Genomic DNA, 21,271 nt, shown 5'->3' on the forward strand with positions numbered 1-21,271 from the left:
GGATGGTGAAATAATAAAAAGTAGCTGAAGCTTCGAGAGGTGGATAGTCGGACATTCACATAAAACAAGAGCTTCCTGGCGGATACGGCACGGGCAAAGTTGCCAGAGCTGCATAGGGTTTTGAAGAGATCTGATGGATCGTTAGTTCCTGGGGGACTCCGATTGATGAAGGGCTATAGCAAGGCCAGAGGAATGTCGGTTAAAAATATAGAGAGAGCCACAGCGGATTTCTGCTAGCCCGGAACGGTTATATGTATTGAGGGTTTTGTGAGGACCTGTGGTCCACGCAGGCTCATTGTTAAGTCATTCTTTACAGGCGGCTTCTTTAATGCCAGATTATTATCCATATAAAGTGTGGCAGAAGGCAGTAGAGGGCATCTGTAGTCTGTCTTTTTAAGTGGTTTGGAAGGTAGATTTGTGCTAGTCATTATGGAGTCAGGTGAAACTTGTCAAAGAGATAAAATCTATGAGCCTTAAGTAGTTCTCCTTAAGAGTTTTCACAAGAAGAGTGCCTGGAATCACCTATTGCTGACAATGGTCCAGAGTTATTTTTGGGTGAAATGCAGCATTTCTTGAGAGAGTTTAGGTTGAAGCATTACAAAACAGCTTTTTACAATCCATGTGAGAATGGATTAGTTGAATGTTTTAATGGAATGTCGGGTGCAAATTAGGTGCAAATAGCACTGCAGAACTGTTTGAGCTGAATGAGGTGCGGAAGATATTATGGAGTTAAAGAAACATTCTCCACTTCTCCACGGGGGTTACTCCTTTTATCTATTTTGTTATATGAAGCAACGTACCAAGGAATGTCCCGATTTGATGGGAAGGTGTGGAGTGGCGAATGTTTGTCTGGAGGATGGTCTGAAAAAAAGTGAAGGATGGCCAAGAAGGTTACCATATTAGGCGTAAAAAGTGGATAGGCTGTGAACACAAATCATTTAAAGTTGGAATGTGTCCAGAGGAGATGAAACTAACAGAAAGGAGAATAGCAGTGAGCAGTGCCAAATGTGATTGATGGAAGTCAGCAGCAAGTCTGTAGCATTACAGGGAGGAGAAAGATGAAATGGATAGATGCTAACCTAACTGGTGTATGTTGTAGTGGCTAGGTGGGATGTCAAGTTAAAGAACAAAGTAGAGAAAGGATGGAGAAGGATAATGATGGCACAGTGCCCAGCGGGCACATCAAATCCATACCATGTACCTCAGAGGCTGTCCGATTTAGTTCTAAGGTATAAATAGGAGTTTATTTGTACCTCTTGATACAACAGGAAAACGTTTTTATGCCTGCTGTTACTTGGTCCGATTTTATCTTTTTCAGAAATAAATGTGTCTTTTTTTTTTTTACTTCTTAAGATCAATTTTGGCATTTTGGTGTGTTTTTCTTGGGGTTATTTTCCTTGTCCCACGGTCTAACTTGAATCGATAAACATATGCATATGTATGTACAGGACTTTACTGAGTGCACAGCTACTCAGACGTGTCCCGGTGCTCTGTGTTGATGTGCACATGAAAAAGAATGAAAGCTGGCTACTGAACACAAAGCCACATCTTCAACTTTTCCCTAAAAGAGCCTCTCATTTATCAGGCACAGTTCCAAAGGAAGAGTGCTCCAGCCTACTAGCTCTAAATAAGGAAAGGAAAGCCCACCTGCTTTAGCAAGACGAACCCTTGGAATCGTGGGCAAATGGTTATTGGTGGAACAAAAGCCTCTCACAGGATTATTTTAAGAGATCCGGGATGATAAGCAGAAGGGATCCAAGTCATGCAAAGCTCTGAGCATTACTGAGAGGTCTTGAAATAAATCTGTTTGTTTTCGGGAAGACAGTGCAAATTACACACATGTTGGGTGGCATGCTCTCTCCTAGGAAGACTGAGGGAAGTCTGGTGGCAGCATTCTGCACAGTCTGTACCTTCCTCAGCAGATATTGCGGCACACCGGCACATAAAGCAGAGGCATAGTCCAATCTTGAAATGACCAGGGCCAAAATCACTGCAATCCTAACCGGAACCAAAAGGAAACACAGGAACCTTTTCATCGTACACCAGAAGCCGAAGCACACACTGACCACTGAGTTGATTTGCTTGTGAAAAGGCAGATCTTTGTCAAGTTTGAACCACAAGCTTTTCACTGTATCAACTTCGGCGTTGGGTGGGGAAGTCCCTTCTGGCCTATGCAATTCCAGGCTGAGATCAAAGTTGTGTCCCACACTGAGAACCTCCATCTTTTTGGTTTTCCACTTCAGCTGATTATAGCTCAACCAGCGAAAACACACAGACACGGCTGAATAGTGTCCTGTTCGACTGGTAGCCCCTTAGCAAAGCAAGATCATCAGAGCATCATCAGCCTAGGAGACTCTTAGCCCCAAAAGATTCCACCAAATCAGCAAGGTTGCAAACAACAAGCCAAACCGGATGCTGCGTTAGCATTACCAGCTCCACACCCCAGCGCCGGAGAAGAAGTTTCAGGAAGCAATAGTGGAGACTATCAGTCCGTGTGCGACGGGAGCCGCTAACTTTAATATAATTAGAGATCTGAACGTATTTTTCCGGTAATTCGCGCCACACACTGAATTTACTCAACGACCTGAAGCGATTCAGTTAACTTAGCTGGTGAAAGGTTCTACTTGCTTAGAAGGACATTTGCTGGATACGGTTTTTCGAATGCAAGGCTCTCGAGTGTGCACACCCCTTCTAGTCTAGAGCCATCCTTATGCGGTCCTGCTTACAATGAAGGGGCGCCCTCACCACCTCAGGGAAACCTTAGCCCACAGGTTAGTAGACAATGGTAGAAACTTAACCAAACCATCTGCTACAGCGTAATACCAGTGGGGGGCAACGATATTTAGGAATCAGTGACGAAGATCAACTCGTGGATTATTTCAGCTCTTGATACTCAGCCCTGAAATAATGATCACGCCTAAAAAGAGAAAGATTTGACCCTTGGTTTGATAAACATTTAGCTGAACAGAAAAAAATGCTTGCAGAGTACTTTTAAAGAAGAAAAAAAGGGAAAGATATTTACATGAATTTGGCGGAGGAGGACCCAGGCTAATATATTTGCTCAGGCCCCCTCCCAGTTCTGAAGGCCTCTGTAGGCGTGCACTATGACGCTTCTGATCAGCTGAACACGGACTAGCTACAATTTCCTTGCTCTAAAGTAAAATCTGGCTCCCCGTGCAGCCCCGCATGGACAGATATACCAAGAACGGAAGGCTCTGTACTTCATCTACTCCTTTTAGGCCTTTTAATTTTTCCGTTTCTACTGTCCTATTTCCACACAGTTGGAATCAAGCCGTGTTGATTCATTTATTTAAAAAACAAAAACAAAAAAACTACCATGGACCACAAGCGGCCTGAAAATTATCACCCCATCTCCCGCTCAGTGTTTTTGGCCAAAGATTTGTAGAACAATTTATTTATTCAAGTGGTGCGTTAGTAAAGGGGGCGGGGGGGGGGGAGACACCATCTACAGCATTCTTCTCAAAATGGCTTTCAGCCGGCACATAAAACAGACTGCTTTACTTAGGGTCACAGAGGAGCTGTCAGATCGTGGACAGGGGTGATTTAGCAGCTCAGATTTTATTAGACTTAGACTTAAGCGCTGCTTTTGACATGGTCCCCCCAAGCTGTCGATCAGATTGAGTGATATCAGTATCCACGACAAGGCGCTAACTTAGTTTACCCTCTTTGTTGGAACAGCATTTCTTCAAAGAGATATCGCCACCTATTAAACACAATCTGGAGTCTGGAGGTCCTCAGGGATCTGAGGTAAGCCCCATGCTTTTCAAACATTTATGTCTGCCTCCAAGGAGACATTGTAGAATTGGCTGGGCTGTCCTTGGTATCATATGCAGGTGACACTCAGCTGGCTTGTCATTGTTCTCGTCTGAAGACGGGGGACCTCCTTGGTGGCATAAGAGTCTAGCTCAGCCCCTGGCTCCTACATCTGTAGTTAAGAACATGGAAGTCTGGGTCAACAATAAGTTTCCTTCGCACCTCAAATTAAGGCAGTAACATGTTTTGATTTGCTGAAAAGCTTGAAGAAACATTTTGGGTACTTTTCTCCTGAGGTTCAAAGGACCATTGTGCAGACCTTTATCATTTCACACCTAGACTACTGGAATTTTATATTTGGGTGGCTTCAAGTTTGTCCGAAAGACTGCAGATCATCCAAAATGCAGCCAACAGACTGCTGTGCCATCGGCCAAAAGGCCATACAGAATCAGAAGAGTTGCAGAAGTTAGATTGGCTTCCGATAGAAAAGCATATCTAGTTTAAGACTTTGAGAAACGCATAATGTGTTCTTAATTCTGTGGGTCTGATTTTATCACCCTACAACATGTCTAAAACCTTCTGAGCTCAATTTGGAAGTGATAACCTGGTTTAGCACCGTGAGGCAGGGAGGAAGCTCTTGAGTTACGTGCCTTTGGTTGAGGGATAATCTTCTCATAAGTCTCCACTTGCAGGAAACAGATCAAGACCTGGCTGTTTTAGGCTGTGGAAGGCTGCCTCTACTCTTTCTGTTGTGCATCAGGCATGCTGCAAAGCCCCTTTTAGGGAGCCATGAGTGTGAGATCCTTGTAACATAATAACGTTTAGATTACCTACTAAAAAAAAGACGTTGAGTGCATCTGAAATTGTATTTTAGTTATGTATTTTACTTGTTGATGTGTTTATGTTCTTGTTCACAACTGTTATCCAATTAGTTGTGTTACTAGATGTATACTGTGAAGTGAAATAGACTATATCAGAAGTTCTATTTCAAAGATTAAGGAAAGGGGATGTTACCTTCTGTGATTCTAGCAGGAGGGTTCTAGACTGGGTTGGAGATGGCACAGTTGCATCTGAAGATGAAAGTAGACAGATGTGCCTGAGCACGCTCCCAATTAAACTTTTTCCTATTTGTCCATCATCTGCTGCGCATTCTTATCATTTACCTTCTCGATACATCTATTACAATTTTTCGCAGCACTATAGAGTACTCGATAATTCAGTATCGTAACACATACAGCCCTCGTCAAGGTCACAGGAGAGAAAAAAGTGTCCATAATTAAAAGTAAAGGGAGAGCGTGGCAAAGAACAGAGAGCAGAGCGCCCGGAGAATGAAGGTAGAGGACCAGCCTCAGACCAGCGCCAGGAAGTATGTCTAAAAGCTGTGTGGGACCCAACAATATGAAGAGTGCATGAGCCAAGATTAAAAAACACCTCTACCTCCTGATGTGGAGGCCTCACCTTTGTTATAGTAGTGGGTGTAGGCAATCTCAAGCAGGCTGAATACGCTGGCCATACCCCCGAGGCCAGCATTACTGTATGACTGCTCCAGACTAGACACTGTGCACTTCAGAACGTCCAGCATTCCTTTGTAGACCTTCCGGCTGATCTCCTGCAGAGATAACAAACACACGGGTACACAAGGAGATCTTTCTACCAGTACAAGTTCTACCAACCAGTCTGTTTCCAGGAGGCCCAAGCACGCAGTCAGTGCACCAGAAATAATGCATCAAAGAAAACATCATGAACTCCCTTGGTACAATGGTATTCACGCCCAATCAAAGTCTGTCCTACCAAGATGACTTCGCGTGTCAGAAATCCATAGTTTAATCAGTCAGTGGTCTAGGAATTTAATGAAACTGTACTAAACAAGAACTTTGCAGCAGGTCACAGAATCTCACTGAAGACATTCTCTTTATAAAAGGACAAAGGAGAGGAAGGAAAAGAGCATGAAGAGAAAACAAGCTGCAGATGACAGTCCTGCAAATCCCACAGCAATCCCACAGAATCAACACTACAAGCAAAGACAAGGACAAGGAAAAATATGAATACGTTGTTTGAGCCATCGTCAAATCAAAGGGTGTTTTAGTGTCCCTAGACACAATTACACAAAGGCAGGAGGTGCTAAAGATGTGTGAACTGGTCAACGCTTGATTTGTACCAATTGGTGCAAATGCTGGGCTCCAGCATTCATGTTCAGTAACTCGGATATATCACTAGATTGTGACTTACAGCAAGAGAGAGAAAGGCATAAAAATGATTAAGACAAACGTGAAAGACAGGTAAAGAGGTAGAGATAATTCTATAATAAGCTGACACATACCACCAGTTGCCCCGTAGCCTAGTACAGGTGAACAATACTAATCAGAATACAAGTGGGGTTACATTCCATGAACCCCAAGAAGTAGAATAATGAAGCATTTCCAACGTGAGGACAGACCCACAACAGGCAATAGAAAACGAACAGGGAAGGTGGAGCTGGCTTTTACAAGCCATGCTAGGACTTCAGTCACTGCGCTCTCCTCATGAACCTTTTCCCTCTGGAGTACGTCCTTCCCTAAAAAGAGGTAGATTACACTTATTTCATCCGGCTTCCCTCCCAAGGAGGCACTCACCACGTCCTGGATCACATCTTGTCGAGCATCCTCCTCCGACTGGATGGTGCGGTTCAGCTTGCTGAGTATGAAGGCGCGAAGTTGTTCACTCTCCAGCAAGCGACGCACCTTCTTCATGTTCAGCCACTTCACACCCTGGCCCTCCAGGACGTTCAGTGCCACCTCCTTCAGGAACTGCTGGTTCTCACTGCAGGCAAACGGTGAATGATGGTCAACACTGGGGTCAAGAAAACAGGAACTGACGCCTAAAACACGAGTCTCTCTTCACTTCCCCTCCACCCTTCTCTCCCTGGTCCCTCTGGTCTCTTATGATGTTCATTCTCACCGTTCTTTACCTCACCAACAAACCTTTCCATTCCCCTCTACATGTTAATCTTCAACAGTTGGATGAAAATACTGCATGTGGGTTGGAGTTCAGACATACAAAAATAGCTGAAGTTTCAGAAAAAAACATCGAGTGCAAAGATTACAAATTCCAAACAGTAGATTAAACACCACTTCTAAAATTACTTCCGAAAATACCTGTGTGATCTGTGGAACAAAACTACCTACTCAAGGCATGGCTTAATGGACTGATCATTCTTAAATAATGAAACCGAACATTCTGAAAACAAGCTGCTGGAACAGAGCCAAAGAGGGTTCCAATAAGGCCTGGGCGACATTTACATGACAATGGTGTAAATTGCGTAATTTCATGTTACACTTATTCTGCAAAGTTACAAAAATAAGACCGTTATGGGGCGGTGAGTAATTATGCACAGTTCTCAACAAATTTTTTACCACACATGCTTGGCAATAACATGAATGCCATGAACGCACACAACTACTGCATGGGTGGGGGGTGGGGGGGGTGTTTTTGTACTTTTTTTTAGTGCAAAATGCATCTTAGTGTGATCTATTGACACATGTTGTACTAAAACATAGCTCTAAATGACAGATTTGCACAAAGCACACATCATGGGATTTACTCAAGGCCTACATCGTGTGAGTATGTAGCGCGCGAGTGACTGCGACATGAGGTGATGAATGTGCCTCCGTATGGTAGAGTACCTGGAGGCCTGAGGATTCCTTCTTGGAAGCCCAGAATTCTCAGAGGCATGAGCCGAAGTCAAGCCAGATTAGTGGATTGTCTGCATTCCTCGGATCTGGGGGGGGGGGTGGAGAGACGACTCCCATAATAGCCAAAGGGACAGCAAGCCATGCTCTTCTGAAGTACAAAAGGGTTCTTTGATTCTGAAAAGGTCACTGGTCCATGGGGCCTGGGCACACCTCAGGAAGGAGATGGGGCTGCTAAGGGAATCAAAGAACAGGGCTGGGGGCTGTGGTAACATTGAGACAGACATCAGTGTGGCTGACGTCCAGGTATGAGCATCTAGAAGCTCCCATGGCCTATAATGAAAATGTCACTTACCCAGTGTACATCTGTTCGTGGCATCAGTCGCAGTAGATTCGCATGTTCTGCAATAGCTCGCCATCTGGTGTTGGGCCGGAGTGTTACAAGTTGTTTTTCTTCGAAGAAGTCTTTCGAGTCACGGGACCGAGTGACTCCTCCTTTTGTCTCCATTGCGCATGGGCGTCGACTCCATCTTCGATTGTTTTTCCCCGCAGAGGGTGAGGTAGGAGTTGAATTGTAGTAATAGTGCCCATGCAATGGAGTGACTAAGTATGCACCTATTTAAGGTTGAGATGATACATATATAAATAATTGAAGGTAACTTCCAAACTGCTACAGGCTCCCGGGGAGGCGGGTGGGCACATGCGAATCTACTGCGACTGATGCCACGAACAGATGTACACTGGGTAAGTGACATTTTCAGTTCGATGGCATCTGTCGCTGTAGATACGCATGTTCTGCATAGACTAGTAAGCAGTTATTTCCCCAAAAGCGGTGGATCAGCCTGTAGGAGTGGAAGTAGTCTGAAATAATGTTCTTAATACGGCTTGACCTACTGTGGCTTGTTGTGCGGATAACACGTCTACACAGTAGTGCTTGGTGAATGTGTGAGGCGTAGACCATGTGGCTGCCTTACATATTTCTTGCATTGGGATGTTTCCTAGAAAGGCCATGGTAGCACCTTTCTTTCTGGTTGAGTGTGCCCTTGGTGTAATGGGCAGCTGTCGTTTAGCTTTAAGGTAGCAGATTTGGATGCATTTAACTATCCATCTGGCTATACCTTGTTTTGAAATTGGGTTTCCTGCATGAGGTTTTTGAAATGCAATAAAGAGTTGTTTAGTCTTTCTGATGTTTTTTGTTCTGTCAATGTAATACATCAATGCTCTTTTGACATCTAATGTATGTAGTGCCCTTTCAGCTACGGTATCTGGCTGTGGAAAGAACACTGGAAGTTCCACTGTTTGATTTAGATGGAACGGTGAAATAACCTTTGGCAAAAATTTAGGATTGGTCCTTAGGACGACTTTATTTTTGTGTAGTTGTATAAAAGGTTCCTGTATTGTAAACGCCTGAATCTCGCTTACTCTTCTTAGGGAAGTAATGGCGATGAGAAATGCCACCTTCCAGGTTAGGAACTGTATGTCGCAGGAGTGCATGGGTTCAAAAGGTGGACCCATAAGTCTAGTTAGGACAACATTTAGGTTCCATGAAGGAACAGGTAGTGTTCTTGGTGGTATAATTCTCCTAAGGCCCTCCATGAATGCTTTAATGACTGGTATCTTATATAGGGAAGTTGAATAGGTAGTCTGCAGGTATGCAGATATTGCTGCAAGGTGTATTTTAATGGAAGAGAAAGCTAGGTTAGATTTTTGTAAGTGAAGCAAGTAACCCACTACATGTTCTGGAGTTGTGTGTAATGGTTGTATTTGATTAATATGGCAGTAGCAAACAAACCTCTTCCATTTACTTGCATAGCAGTGCCTGGTGGATGGCCTTCTGGCTTGTTTTATGACTTCCATACATTCTTGGGTAAGTTGTAAGTGCCCGAATTCTAGGATTTCAGGAGCCAGATTGCTAGATTCAGCGATGCTGGTTCTGGGTGTCTGATCTTTTGGTTGTACTGTGTCAACAGATCTGGCCTGTTGGGCAATTTGATGCAGGGTACCACTGATAGGTCTAGCAGCGTTGTGTACCAGGGTTGCCTTGCCCAAGTTGGTGCTATCAATATGAGTTTGAGTTTGCTTTGACTGAGTTTGTTTACCAGGTAAGGAAGGAGAGGGAGAGGAGGAAAAGCGTAAGCAAATATCCCTGACCAGTTCATCCATAGGGCATTGCCTTGGGATTGTTTGTGTGGGTATCTGGATGCGAAGTTTTGGCATTTTGCGTTCTCCCTTGTCGCAAACAAGTCTATTTGAGGTGTTCCCCAGAGTTTGAAATAAGTGTTCAGAATTTGGGGGTGAATTTCCCATTCGTGGACCTGTTGATGATCTCGAGAGAGATTGTCTGCGAGTTGATTTTGGATCCCTGGTATAAACTGTGCTATTAGGCGAATTTGGTTGTGAATTGCCCAATGCCAAATTTTTTGTGCTAGCAGGCTTAACTGCGTGGAGTGCGTCCCCCCCTGCTTGTTTAGATAATACATTGTTGTCATGTTGCCTGTTTTGACGAGAATGTATTTGTGAACTATTATTGGTTGGAAAGCTTTTAGTGCTTGAAAAACTGCTAGAAGTTCTAGGTGATTGATATGCAGTTTTGTTTGATGTACGTTCCATTGTCCTTGTATGCTGTGTTGATCGAGGTGTGCTCCCCACCCTGTCATGGAAGCATCTGTTGTTATTACGTATTGTGGCACTGGGTCTTGGAAAGGCCGCCCCTTGTTTAAATTTATGTTGTTCCACCACAGACGATCACAGGCGAGAGGTAAGTTTGGCGGTCTATTAACACCAGATCTAGAAGGTGACCCTGTGCTTGAGACCACTGTGATGCTAGGCATTGTTGTAAGGGCCTCATGTGCAGTCTTGCGTTTGGGACAATGGCTATGCATGAAGACATCATGCCTAGGAGTTGTAATACCATCTTTGCCTGTATCTTTTGTGTTGAATACATGCGTTGTATGATGGTGTTGAAATTTAGAATTCTTTGTGGACTTGGAGTGGCTACTCCCTTTGATGTGTCTATTATGGCTCCTAGGTATTGTTGTACCTTGCGCGGCAGAATGTTGGATTTTGTAAAGTTGACGGTGAACCCGAGTTTGAAGAGGGTTTGTATGATCTGATTTGTGTGATTTGAGCACTGTATGAACGAATGGGCCTTGATTAGCCAGTCGTCCAAATATGGGAACACATGTATTTGCTGCCTTCTTATGTGTGCAGCGACTACCGCTAGACATTTGGTAAAGACTCTTGGTGCGGTTGTTAATCCGAAAGGCAGTACCTTGAATTGGTAATGTATTCCTTTGAATACAAACCTTAGGTATTTCCTGTGCGATGGGTGTATTGGTATATTGAAATAAGCATCCTTGAGGTCTAAAGTTGCCATGTAGTCGTGTAGTTTTAGCAATGGCAATACTTCTTGTAGTGTGACCATGTGGAAGTGGTCTGATTTGATGAAAGTGTTCACTACTCTGAGGTCTAGGATTGGTCTCAGTGTTTTGTCCTTCTTTGGTATCAGAAAGTACAGTGAGTAAACTCCTGTGTTTATTTGTGTGTTTGGCACTAATTCGATTGCATTCTTTTGCAATAGTGCCTGCACTTCTATCTCCAGGAGATTGGAATGGTGTGTTGTTAAATTTTGTGCTTTTGGTGGTATGTTTGGAGGGAATTGTAGAAATTCTATGCAATAACCATGTTGGATAATTGCCAGAACCCAAGTGTCTGTAGTGATTTCCTCCCATGCTTTGTAATAGTGACCTATTCTTCCCCCCACTGGTGTTGTGTGGAGGGGGTGAGTGACATGTGAGTCACTGTTTAGTAGTAGGGGTTTTGGGGCTTTGAAATCTTCCTCTATTTCTAGGGAATTGCCCTCCTCTATATTGTCCCCGAAAACCTCCTCTATACTGTCCCTGGTAACTGGACGGTGTGGCTTGTGAGGTGCTGGCTTGTGTGCTTTGACCCCGAAACCCCCCTCGAAAGGGCGTTTTACGGAATGTGCTGTAATTCCCTCTGCTCTGCGGGGAGTAGAGTGCGCCCATGGCTTTGGCAGTGTCCGTATCTTTTTTGAGTTTCTCAATCGCTGTGTCCACTTCTGGACCGAACAGTTCTTTTTCATTAAAAGGCATATTGAGAAATGCTTGTTGAATCTCTGGTTTAAATCCAGACGTTCGGAGCCATGCATGCCTTCTGATAGTTACAGATGTATTAATTGTCCGTGCAGCTGTATCTGCAGCGTCCATGGAGGAGCGTATCTGGTTGTTGGAGATGGTCTGTCCCTCCTCAACCACTTGTTTTGCCCTATTTTGTAAGTCCTTGGGCAGATGTTCAATGAGATGTTGCATCTCGTCCCAGTGGGCTCTGTCATAGCGCGCAAGTAGTGCCTGGGAGTTCGCGATGCGCCACTGGTTTGCAGCTTGTGCTGCGACTCTTTTACCAGCTGCATCGAACTTGCGGCTTTCTTTATCTGGGGGTGGTGCATCTCCAGATGTGTGAGAGTTGGCCCTTTTCCTAGCTGCTCCTACAACGACAGAGTCTGGTGGCAGCTGTGTAGTGCTGAAAACCGGGTCTGTAGGAGGCGCCTTATACTTTTTTTCCACCCTTGGTGTGATTGCCCTACTTTTGACCGGCTCCTTAAAGATGTCTTTTGCGTGCCGGAGCATACCAGGGAGCATAGGCAGGCTTTGGTATGAGCTGTGGGTGGAGGAGAGTGTGTTGAATAAGAAATCATCCTCGACCTGTTCTGAGTGGAGGCTTACGTTGTGAAATTGTGCTGCTCTAGCCACCACTTGAGAATACGCGGTGCTGTCTTCTGGTGGAGATGGCTTTGTAGGGTATGCCTCCGGACTGTTATCTGACACTGGGGCGTCGTATAGGTCCCATGCGTCCTGATCTTGGTCACCCTGGCTCATGGTGGTGTGAGCTGGGGAGTGTGATGGAGTTTGTGCTGGTGAGACGTTAATCACGGGCGGAGGACAGGGTGGTGGGGTAACTCTTTTCACCACCTTTGGTTGTGGTGTCTGTTCCGTCTGGAACTCCAACCTTCTCTTTCTCCTAATGGGGGGAAGGGTGCTTATTTTTCCTGTCCCCTGCTGTATGAAGATACGCTTTTGCGTATGGTCCACATCAGTTGCTTGTAGCTCTTCCTCAAACCTATGCTTCTGCATTTGGGAGGTTAGCGAGTGCTCCTCTGTATAAGAGCCTGAAGCTGGGTCGCTTGCAGTTTGTTTCGGCATCGAAACCCTGTCTGCGTGTTTTTTCGGCTCCGAGGTGACTTTTTTCTTTTTCGGGGCCGAAACCTCTCGGCGTCGATCTGTTTCGGTGCCGCTGTCTCGGCGTCGAGCCGTGTCCACACCGGCATCTCGGTGTCGAGGCTTGTCTCCAGCACTTTCTCGGTCCCGAGAAGGCTGCGTGCCGGTGTCTCGACCGGAGTCGGACGATCTCGGCACTGTTTGGGCCTTTTTCGGTGCCGACGGTCGGTCACCGAATTTATGGGTCGAGCCATGGCCTGGTGGCAGTGGCGTCCCCTGGGCCTTGTAAATGTTCCTCTGAGTGGATTTCGACGTCTTACTCACGGTTTGTGTATCGTCGAATCCTTCGGAGTCTGAGTCTTGGATCGAGAAGGTACCTTCCTCTTCCTGTTCCTCGAACTCCCGTTGGGCTGTCGGTGCGGACGCCATCTGAAGTCTTCTGGCTCGACGGTCTCGGAGTGTTTTTCGGGACCGGAACGCACGACAGGCCTCGCAGGTGTCTTCGCTGTGCTCAGGTGACAGGCACAGGTTGCAGACCAAGTGTTGGTCTGTGTAGGGGTATTTATTGTGGCATTTGGGGCAGAAACGGAACGGGGTCCGTTCCATCGGCGTTCTTCAGCACGCGGTCGGGCCGACCAGGCCCCGACGGAGGATCGAAAAACTACCCCGAAGGGCACCGGAGCTCTTCGATCTTCGATGCGGTGTGGAATCTAAGTACGCCGATCCCGAACGCAACAATACCGACGAAAATCTTCCGAAATTAGCTAATTTTCCGTTCCGAAACTCGGAGCGACAGGAACACGTCCGAACCCGATGGCGGAAAAAAAACAATCGAAGATGGAGTCGACGCCCATGCGCAATGGAGACAAAAGGAGGAGTCACTCGGTCCCGTGACTCGAAAGACTTCTTCGAAGAAAAACAACTTGTAACACTCCGGCCCAACACCAGATGGCGAGCTATTGCAGAACATGCGTATCTACAGCGACAGATGCCATCGAACATAGGGTATCAAGTTTGGAGTCGCTCCTGCTGTGATAGACGGCTTCCTTGACAAAGTGCAGGGCACTTCAAAGGGGTCAACGGCCACATCACAAACTATAAAGATTCTGATATTACATCAAATCTGTGTCTGGAATGGATTACAAAAAGGAGACGGAAGCACTAGGTCATAGAGATACTAGGACTTAAAAATCATTGTGACACTTCCAACACTAGCACTAACTAGAAGGGGCAACCCTGAATGCTGCCTCGTGCAAATGGGGAATAACTCAGTCCTCAGACGGGGGAAGTGGGACTTAGTAATTTATTGAGACAATAGTAGAGTGCCGGCTTTACGAAGCCTGTGTATATCACTTGCGGTGTGCCAGATTTCACTTCGTGTTCATATATAAATATTATTTATTTTCATGTAAACCAAGTATCCGGTTGGGCCTTCATTTATTGTGGTTGGCGAGCATGTTGTGAGCATGTTTTGAGTTTTGTGGACGTGTAAACCGTGCACCTACCTCCAATCAAGACAGTCCCCACCACACTTGAGAAGCCTTAGACTAACTGACTCGCACAACCACCGAGTCAAAGGAGGAAGGGGTAGTACTCAGCCCTGCTGCTCGGAGCAGGTCGGGCCCCATGGCACCAGCAGTAAAAGGCCTCAAACTTCAAGGTCGGCCCAAGAAGCTCCTGCCTGCCCCATGGCCCTGTGAAAAGGGTTGGGATTGGGGAGGGTGGGGTTGGAATCACCAGTTCTGTAAATAGTGCAGAGAATACAAGAAGAAATAAGTCTTCTCGCCACGGGGCCCACCACCACAAAGAAATGTATATGTGGGCAACTGGATCAGCAGCTTTCGAGGCTGCTTGGACACCAGTATATGGCTTTAACTGATGGAGCCATCCGAGGCTTCATGGTCACGAAGATATATTCTTATTGGGAGGTATTGTAAGGGTTTCATCAGCTGAGGTGTGGAGTGTATTCTAATGGAAAGTTATAAAAACAGGGTTGCGCTAGGGATGGGTTAATTTTGCAAAATTTCCTAATAATTTCAGCAAAATTATATAAATTAACACAATTACAAGAAATATAAATCAGTTATTTCACACTATTTTAGCGTGGAATGAGTCCTTATATGAATTGTTAAAGTAAGGTTGCACTTTGCAAGAAAAAAATTGGGGGAAAAAAATAAAAATACAACCGCTCACGTTCTTCTTTACCATCAATAGAAAGTTTGCAATAATCGTTTACTGCGAATGGAGCGTACTTTCACAAAGTGAATTTCACAATTTTTGTAATTTCAAGTAAGAAGCGTAACTAGAAATTCCCACAATTATGCAAATTATAGCAGCATAATGAAAATGTCACTTACCCAGTGTACATCTGTTCGTGGCATCAGTCGCAGTAGATTCGCATGTTCTGCAATAGCTCGCCATCTGGTGTTGGGCCGGAGTGTTACAAGTTGTTTTTCTTCGAAGAAGTCTTTCGAGTCACGGGACCGAGTGACTCCTCCTTTTGTCTCCATTGCGCATGGGCGTCGACTCCATCGTCGATTGTTTTTCCCCGCAGAGGGTGAGGTAGGAGTTGAATTGTAGTAATAGTGCCCATGCAATGGAGTGACTAAGTATGCACCTATTTAAGGTTGAGATGATACATATATAAATAATTGAAGGTAACTTCCAAACTGCTACAGGCTCCCGGGGAGGCGGGTGGGCACATGCGAATCTACTGCGACTGATGCCACGAACAGATGTACACTGGGTAAGTGACATTTTCAGTTCGATGGCATCTGTCGCTGTAGATACGCATGTTCTGCATAGACTAGTAAGCAGTTATTTCCCCAAAAGCGGTGGATCAGCCTGTAGGAGTGGAAGTAGTCTGAAATAATGTCCTTAATACAGCTTGACCTACTGTGGCTTGTTGTGCGGATAACACGTCTACACAGTAGTGCTTGGTGAATGTGTGAGGCGTAGACCATGTGGCTGCCTTACATATTTCTTGCATTGGGATGTTTCCTAGAAAGGCCATGGTAGCACCTTTCTTTCTGGTTGAGTGTGCCCTTGGTGTAATGGGCAGCTGTCGTTTAGCTTTAAGGTAGCAGATTTGGATGCATTTAACTATCCATCTGGCTATACCTTGTTTTGAAATTGGGTTTCCTGCATGAGGTTTTTGAAATGCAATAAAGAGTTGTTTAGTCTTTCTGATGTTTTTTGTTCTGTCAATGTAATACATCAATGCTCTTTTGACATCTAATGTATGTAGTGCCCTTTCAGCTACGGTATCTGGCTGTGGAAAGAACACTGGAAGTTCCACTGATTGATTTAGATGGAACGGTGAAATAACCTTTGGCAAAAATTTAGGATTGGTCCTTAGGACGACTTTATTTTTGTGTAGTTGTATAAAAGGTTCCTGTATAGTAAACGCCTGAATCTCGCTTACTCTTCTCAGGGAAGTAATGGCGATGAGAAATGCCACCTTCCAGGTTAGGAACTGTATGTCGCAGGAGTGCATGGGTTCAAAAGGTGGACCCATAAGTCTAGTTAGGACAACATTTAGGTTCCATGAAGGAACAGGTGGTGTTCTTGGTGGTATAATTCTCCTAAGGCCCTCCATGAATGCTTTAATGACTGGTATTTTATATAGGGAAGTTGAATAGGTAGTCTGCAGGTATGCAGATATTGCTGCAAGGTGAATCTTAATGGAAGAGAAAGCTAGGTTAGATTTTTGTAAGTGAAGCAAGTAACCCACTACATGTTCTGGAGTTGTGTGTAATGGTTGTATTTGATTAATATGGCAGTAGCAAACAAACCTCTTCCATTTACTTGCATAGCAGTGCCTGGTGGATGGCCTTCTTGCTTGTTTTATGACTTCCATACATTCTTGGGTAAGTTGTAAGTGCCCGAATTCTAGGATTTCAGGAGCCAGATTGCTAGATTCAGCGATGCTGGATCTGGGTGTCTGATCTTTTGGTTGTGCTGTGTCAACAGATCTGGCCTGTTGGGCAATTTGATGCAGGGTACCACTGATAGGTCTAGCAGCGTTGTGTACCAGGGTTGCCTTGCCCAAGTTGGTGCTATCAATATGAGTTTGAGTTTGCTTTGACTGAGTTTGTTTACCAGGTAAGGAAGGAGAGGGAGAGGAGGAAAAGCGTAAGCAAATATCCCTGACCAGTTCATCCATAGGGCATTGCCTTGGGATTGTTTGTGTGGGTACCTGGATGCGAAGTTTTGGCATTTTGCGTTCTCCCTTGTCGCAAACAAGTCTATCTGAGGTGTTCCCCAGAGTTTGAAATAAGTGTTCAGAATTTGGGGGTGAATTTCCCATTCGTGGACCTGTTGGTGATCTCGAGAGAGATTGTCTGCGAGTTGATTTTGTATCCCTGGTATAAACTGTGCAATTAGGCGAATTTGGTTGTGAATTGCCCAATGCCAAATTTTTTGTGCTAGCAGGCTTAACTGCGTGGAGTGCGTCCCTCCCTGCTTGTTTAGATAATACATTGTTGTCATGTTGTCTGTTTTGACGAGAATGTATTTGTGAACTATTATTGGTTGGAAAGCTTTTAGTGCTTGAAAAACTGCTAGAAGTTCTAGGTGATTGATATGCAGTTTTGTTTGATGTACGTTCCATTGTCCTTGTATGCTGTGTTGATCGAGGTGTGCTCCCCACCCTGTCATGGAAGCATCTGTTGTTATTACGTATTGTGGCACTGGGTCTTGGAAAGGCCGCCCCTTGTTTAAATTTATGTTGTTCCACCACAGAAGCGAGAGGTAAGTTTGGCGGTCTATTAACACCAGATCTAGAAGGTGACCCTGTGCTTGAGACCACTGTGATGCTAGGCACTGTTGTAAGGGCCTCATGTGCAGTCTTGCGTTTGGGACAATGGCTATGCATGATGACATCATGCCTAGGAGTTGTAATACCATCTTTGCCTGTATTTTTTGTGTTGGATACATGCGTTGTATGATGGTGTTGAAATTTTGAATTCTTTGTAGACTTGGAGTGGCTACTCCCTTTGATGTGTCTATTATGGCTCCCAGGTATTGTTGTACCTTGCATGGCAGAATTTTGGATTTTGTGAAATTGACGGTGAACCCGAGTTTGAAGAGGGTTTGTATGATCTGATTTGTGTGATTTGAGCACTGTATGAACGAATGGGCCTTGATTAGCCAGTCGTCCAAATATGGGAACACATGTATTTGCTGCCTTCTTATGTGTGCAGCGACTACCGCTAGACATTTGGTAAAGACTCTTGGTGCGGTTGTTAATCCGAAAGGCAGTACCTTGAATTGGTAATGTATTCCTTTGAATACAAACCTTAGGTATTTCCTGTGCGATGGGTGTATTGGTATATGGAAATAAGCATCCTTGAGGTCTAAAGTTGCCATGTAGTCGTGTAGTTTTAGCAATGGCAATACTTCTTGTAGTGTGACCATGTGGAAGTGGTCTGATTTGATGAAAGTGTTCACTACTCTGAGGTCTAGGATTGGTCTCAGCGTTTTGTCCTTCTTTGGTATCAGAAAGTACAGTGAGTAAACTCCTGTGTTTATTTGTGTGTTTGGCACTAATTCGATTGCATTCTTTTGCAATAGTGCCTGCACTTCTATCTCCAGGAGATTGGAATGGTGTGTTGTTAAATTTTGTGCTTTTGGTGGTATGTTTGGAGGGAATTGTAGAAATTCTATGCAATAACCATGTTGGATAATTGCTAGAACCCAAGTGTCTGTAGTGATTTCTTCCCATGCTTTGTAATAATGACCTATTCTTCCCCCCACTGGTGTTGTGTGGAGGGGGTGAGTGACATGTGAGTCATTGTTTAGTAGTAGGGGTTTTGGGGCTTTGAAATCTCCCTCTATTTCTAGGGAATTGCCCTCCTCTATATTGTCCCCGAAAACCTCCTCTATACTGTCCTTGGTAAGTGGACGGTGTTGCTTGTGAGGTGCTGGCTTGTGTGCTTTGACCCCGAAACCCCCCTCGAAAGGGCGTTTTACGGAATGTGCTGTAATTCCCTCTGCTCTGCGGGGAGTAGAGTGCGCCCATGGCTTTGGCAGTGTCCGTATCTTTTTTGAGTTTCTCAATCGCTGTGTCCACTTCTGGACCGAACAGTTCTTTTTCATTAAAAGGCATATTGAGAACTGCTTGTTGAATCTCTGGTTTAAATCCAGACGTTCGGAGCCATGCATGCCGTCTGATAGTTACAGATGTATTAATTGTCCGTGCAGCTGTATCTGCAGCGTCCATGGAGGAACGTATCTGGTTGTTGGAGATGGTCTGTCCCTCCTCAACCACTTGTTTCGCCCTATTTTGGAAGTCCTTGGGCAGATGTTCAATGAGATGTTGCATCTCGTCCCAGTGGGCTCTGTCATAGCGCGCAAGTAGTGCCTGGGAGTTCGCGATGCGCCACTGGTTTGCAGCTTGTGCTGCGACTCTTTTACCAGCTGCATCGAACTTGCGGCTTTCTTTATCTGGGGGTGGTGCATCTCCAGATGTGTGAGAGTTGGCCCTTTTCCTAGCTGCTCCTACAACAACAGAGTCTGGTGGCAGCTGTGTAGTGATGAAAGCCGGGTCCGTAGGAGGCGGCTTATACTTCTTTTCCACCCTTGGTGTGATTGCCCTACTTTTGACCGGCTCCTTAAATATGTCTTTTGCGTGCCGGAGCATACCAGGGAGCATAGGCAGGCTTTGGTAGGAGCTGTGGGTGGAGGAGAGTGTGTTGAACAAGAAATCATCCTCGACCTGTTCTGAGTGTAGGCTTACGTTATGAAATTGTGCTGCTCTAGCCACCACCTGAGAGTACGCGGTGCTGTCTTCTGGTGGAGATGGCTTTGTAGGGTAGGCCTCCGGGCTGTTATCTGACACTGGGGCGTCGTATAGGTCCCATGCGTCCTGATCTTGGTCACCCTGGCTCATGGTGGTGTGAGCTGGGGAGTGAGATGGAGTTTGTGCTGGTGAAACGTTAATCACGGGCGGAGGAGAGGGTGGTGGTGTAATTCTTTTAACCACTTTTGGTTGTGGTGCTTGTTCCGTCTGGAACTCCAACCTTCTCTTTCTCCTAATGGGGGGAAGGGTGCTTATTTTTCCTGTCCCCTGCTGAATGAAGATACGCTTTTGCGTATGGTCCACATCAGTTGCTTGTAGCTCTTCCTCAAACCTATGCTTTTGCATTTGGGAGGTTAGCGAGTGCTCTTCTGTATAAGAGCCTGAAGCTGGGTCGCTTGCAGTTTGTTTCGGCGTCGAAACTTTGTCTGCGTGTTTTTTCGGCTCCGAGGTGACTTTTTTCCTTTTCGGGGCCGAAACCTCTCGGCGTCGATCTGTTTCGGTGCCGCTGTCTCGGCGTCGAGCCGTGTCCACACCGGCATCTCGGTGTCGAGGCTTGTCTCCAGCACTTTCTCGGTCCCGAGAAGGCTGCGTGCCGGTGTCTCGACCGGAGTCGGACGATCTCGGCACTGTTTTGGCCTTTTTCGGTGCCGACGGTCGGTCACCGAATTTATGGGTGGAGCCATGGCCTGGTGGCAGTGGCGTCCCCTGGGCCTTGTAAATGTTTCTTTGTGTGGTTTTCGACGTCTTACTCACGGTTTGTGTGTCGTCGAATCCTTCGGAGTCTGAGTCTTGGATCGAGAAGGTACCTTCTTCTTCCTGTTCCTCGAACTCCCGTTGGGCTGTCGGTGCGGACGCCATTTGAAGTCTTCTGGCTCGACGGTCTCGGAGTGTTTTTCGGGACCGGAACGCACGACAGGCCTCGCAGGTGTCTTCGCTGTGCTCAGGTGACAGGCACAGGTTGCAGACCAAGTGTTAGTCTGTGTAGGGGTATTTATTGTGGCATTTGGGGCAGAAACGAAACGGGGTCCGTTCCATCGGCGTTGTTCAGCACACGGTCGGGCCGACCAGGCCCCGACGGAGGATGGAAAAACTACCCCGAAGGGCACCGGAGCTCTTCGATCTTCGATGCGGTGTGAAATCTAAGTACGCCGATCCCGAACGCAACAATACCGACGAAAATCTTCCGAAATTAACTATTTTTTCCGTTCCGAAACTCGGAGCGACAGGAACACGTCCGAACCCGATGGCGGAAAAAAAACAATCGACGATGGAGTCGACGCCCATGCGCAATGGAGACAAAAGGAGGAGTCACTCGGTCCCGTGACTCGAAAGACTTCTTCGAAGAAAAACAACTTGTAACACTCCGGCCCAACACCAGATGGCGAGCTATTGCAGAACATGCGTATCTACAGCGACAGATGCCATCGAACTTTAAGTTATGGCACCATATGATTGCATATTACTGAAAAGACGCCCGCAGAGTTGACCAACGCCACCTACCGACGCGCAAGAGTATTGCTCGAAGAAAAATCTCCAGATCCAGTCTGACACCTGGAGGAAAATTCTAAGGTAAGGAATCTGCAACTAGAATATGTCTCTACCAGATATTTCGTTACCGAAGCTAAGTAACTTGTACTTTAACACTTGTTTAAGTATGTGGTAGTTGGCAGGGCTCAGGATGAATGTGCGACTGCAGAAGCCATTTATTTATTTGTGCATGCTTAGTGCAGACATTACCCAAAGGTGTTAAAACACTTTACCAAAAACAGGTTTTGTTACAAGAGATACAT

The 21,271-nt window shown here is 45.6% G+C and overlaps 1 protein-coding gene across 14 annotated transcripts in view; it reads right to left on the minus strand.

Annotated features, from left to right (window-relative positions):
- Window positions 1–21,271, minus strand: part of MADD (MAP kinase activating death domain) — a 639,440-nt gene that overhangs the window by 349,138 nt on the left and 269,031 nt on the right. For all 14 annotated transcript variants that reach the window (XM_069221634.1, XM_069221639.1, XM_069221632.1 and 11 more), the window contains 2 exons: window positions 6,387–6,573; window positions 5,233–5,383 (listed from right to left, as the gene is read on the minus strand). In XM_069221634.1, the coding sequence (XP_069077735.1) occupies window positions 5,233–5,383; window positions 6,387–6,573 (338 nt within the window). The remainder of the gene's footprint in view (window positions 1–5,232; window positions 5,384–6,386; window positions 6,574–21,271) is intronic.

The sequence above is a fragment of the Pleurodeles waltl genome, chromosome 3_1, assembly GCF_031143425.1.
Source record: "Pleurodeles waltl isolate 20211129_DDA chromosome 3_1, aPleWal1.hap1.20221129, whole genome shotgun sequence".
Classification (NCBI taxonomy): domain Eukaryota; kingdom Metazoa; phylum Chordata; class Amphibia; order Caudata; family Salamandridae; genus Pleurodeles; species Pleurodeles waltl.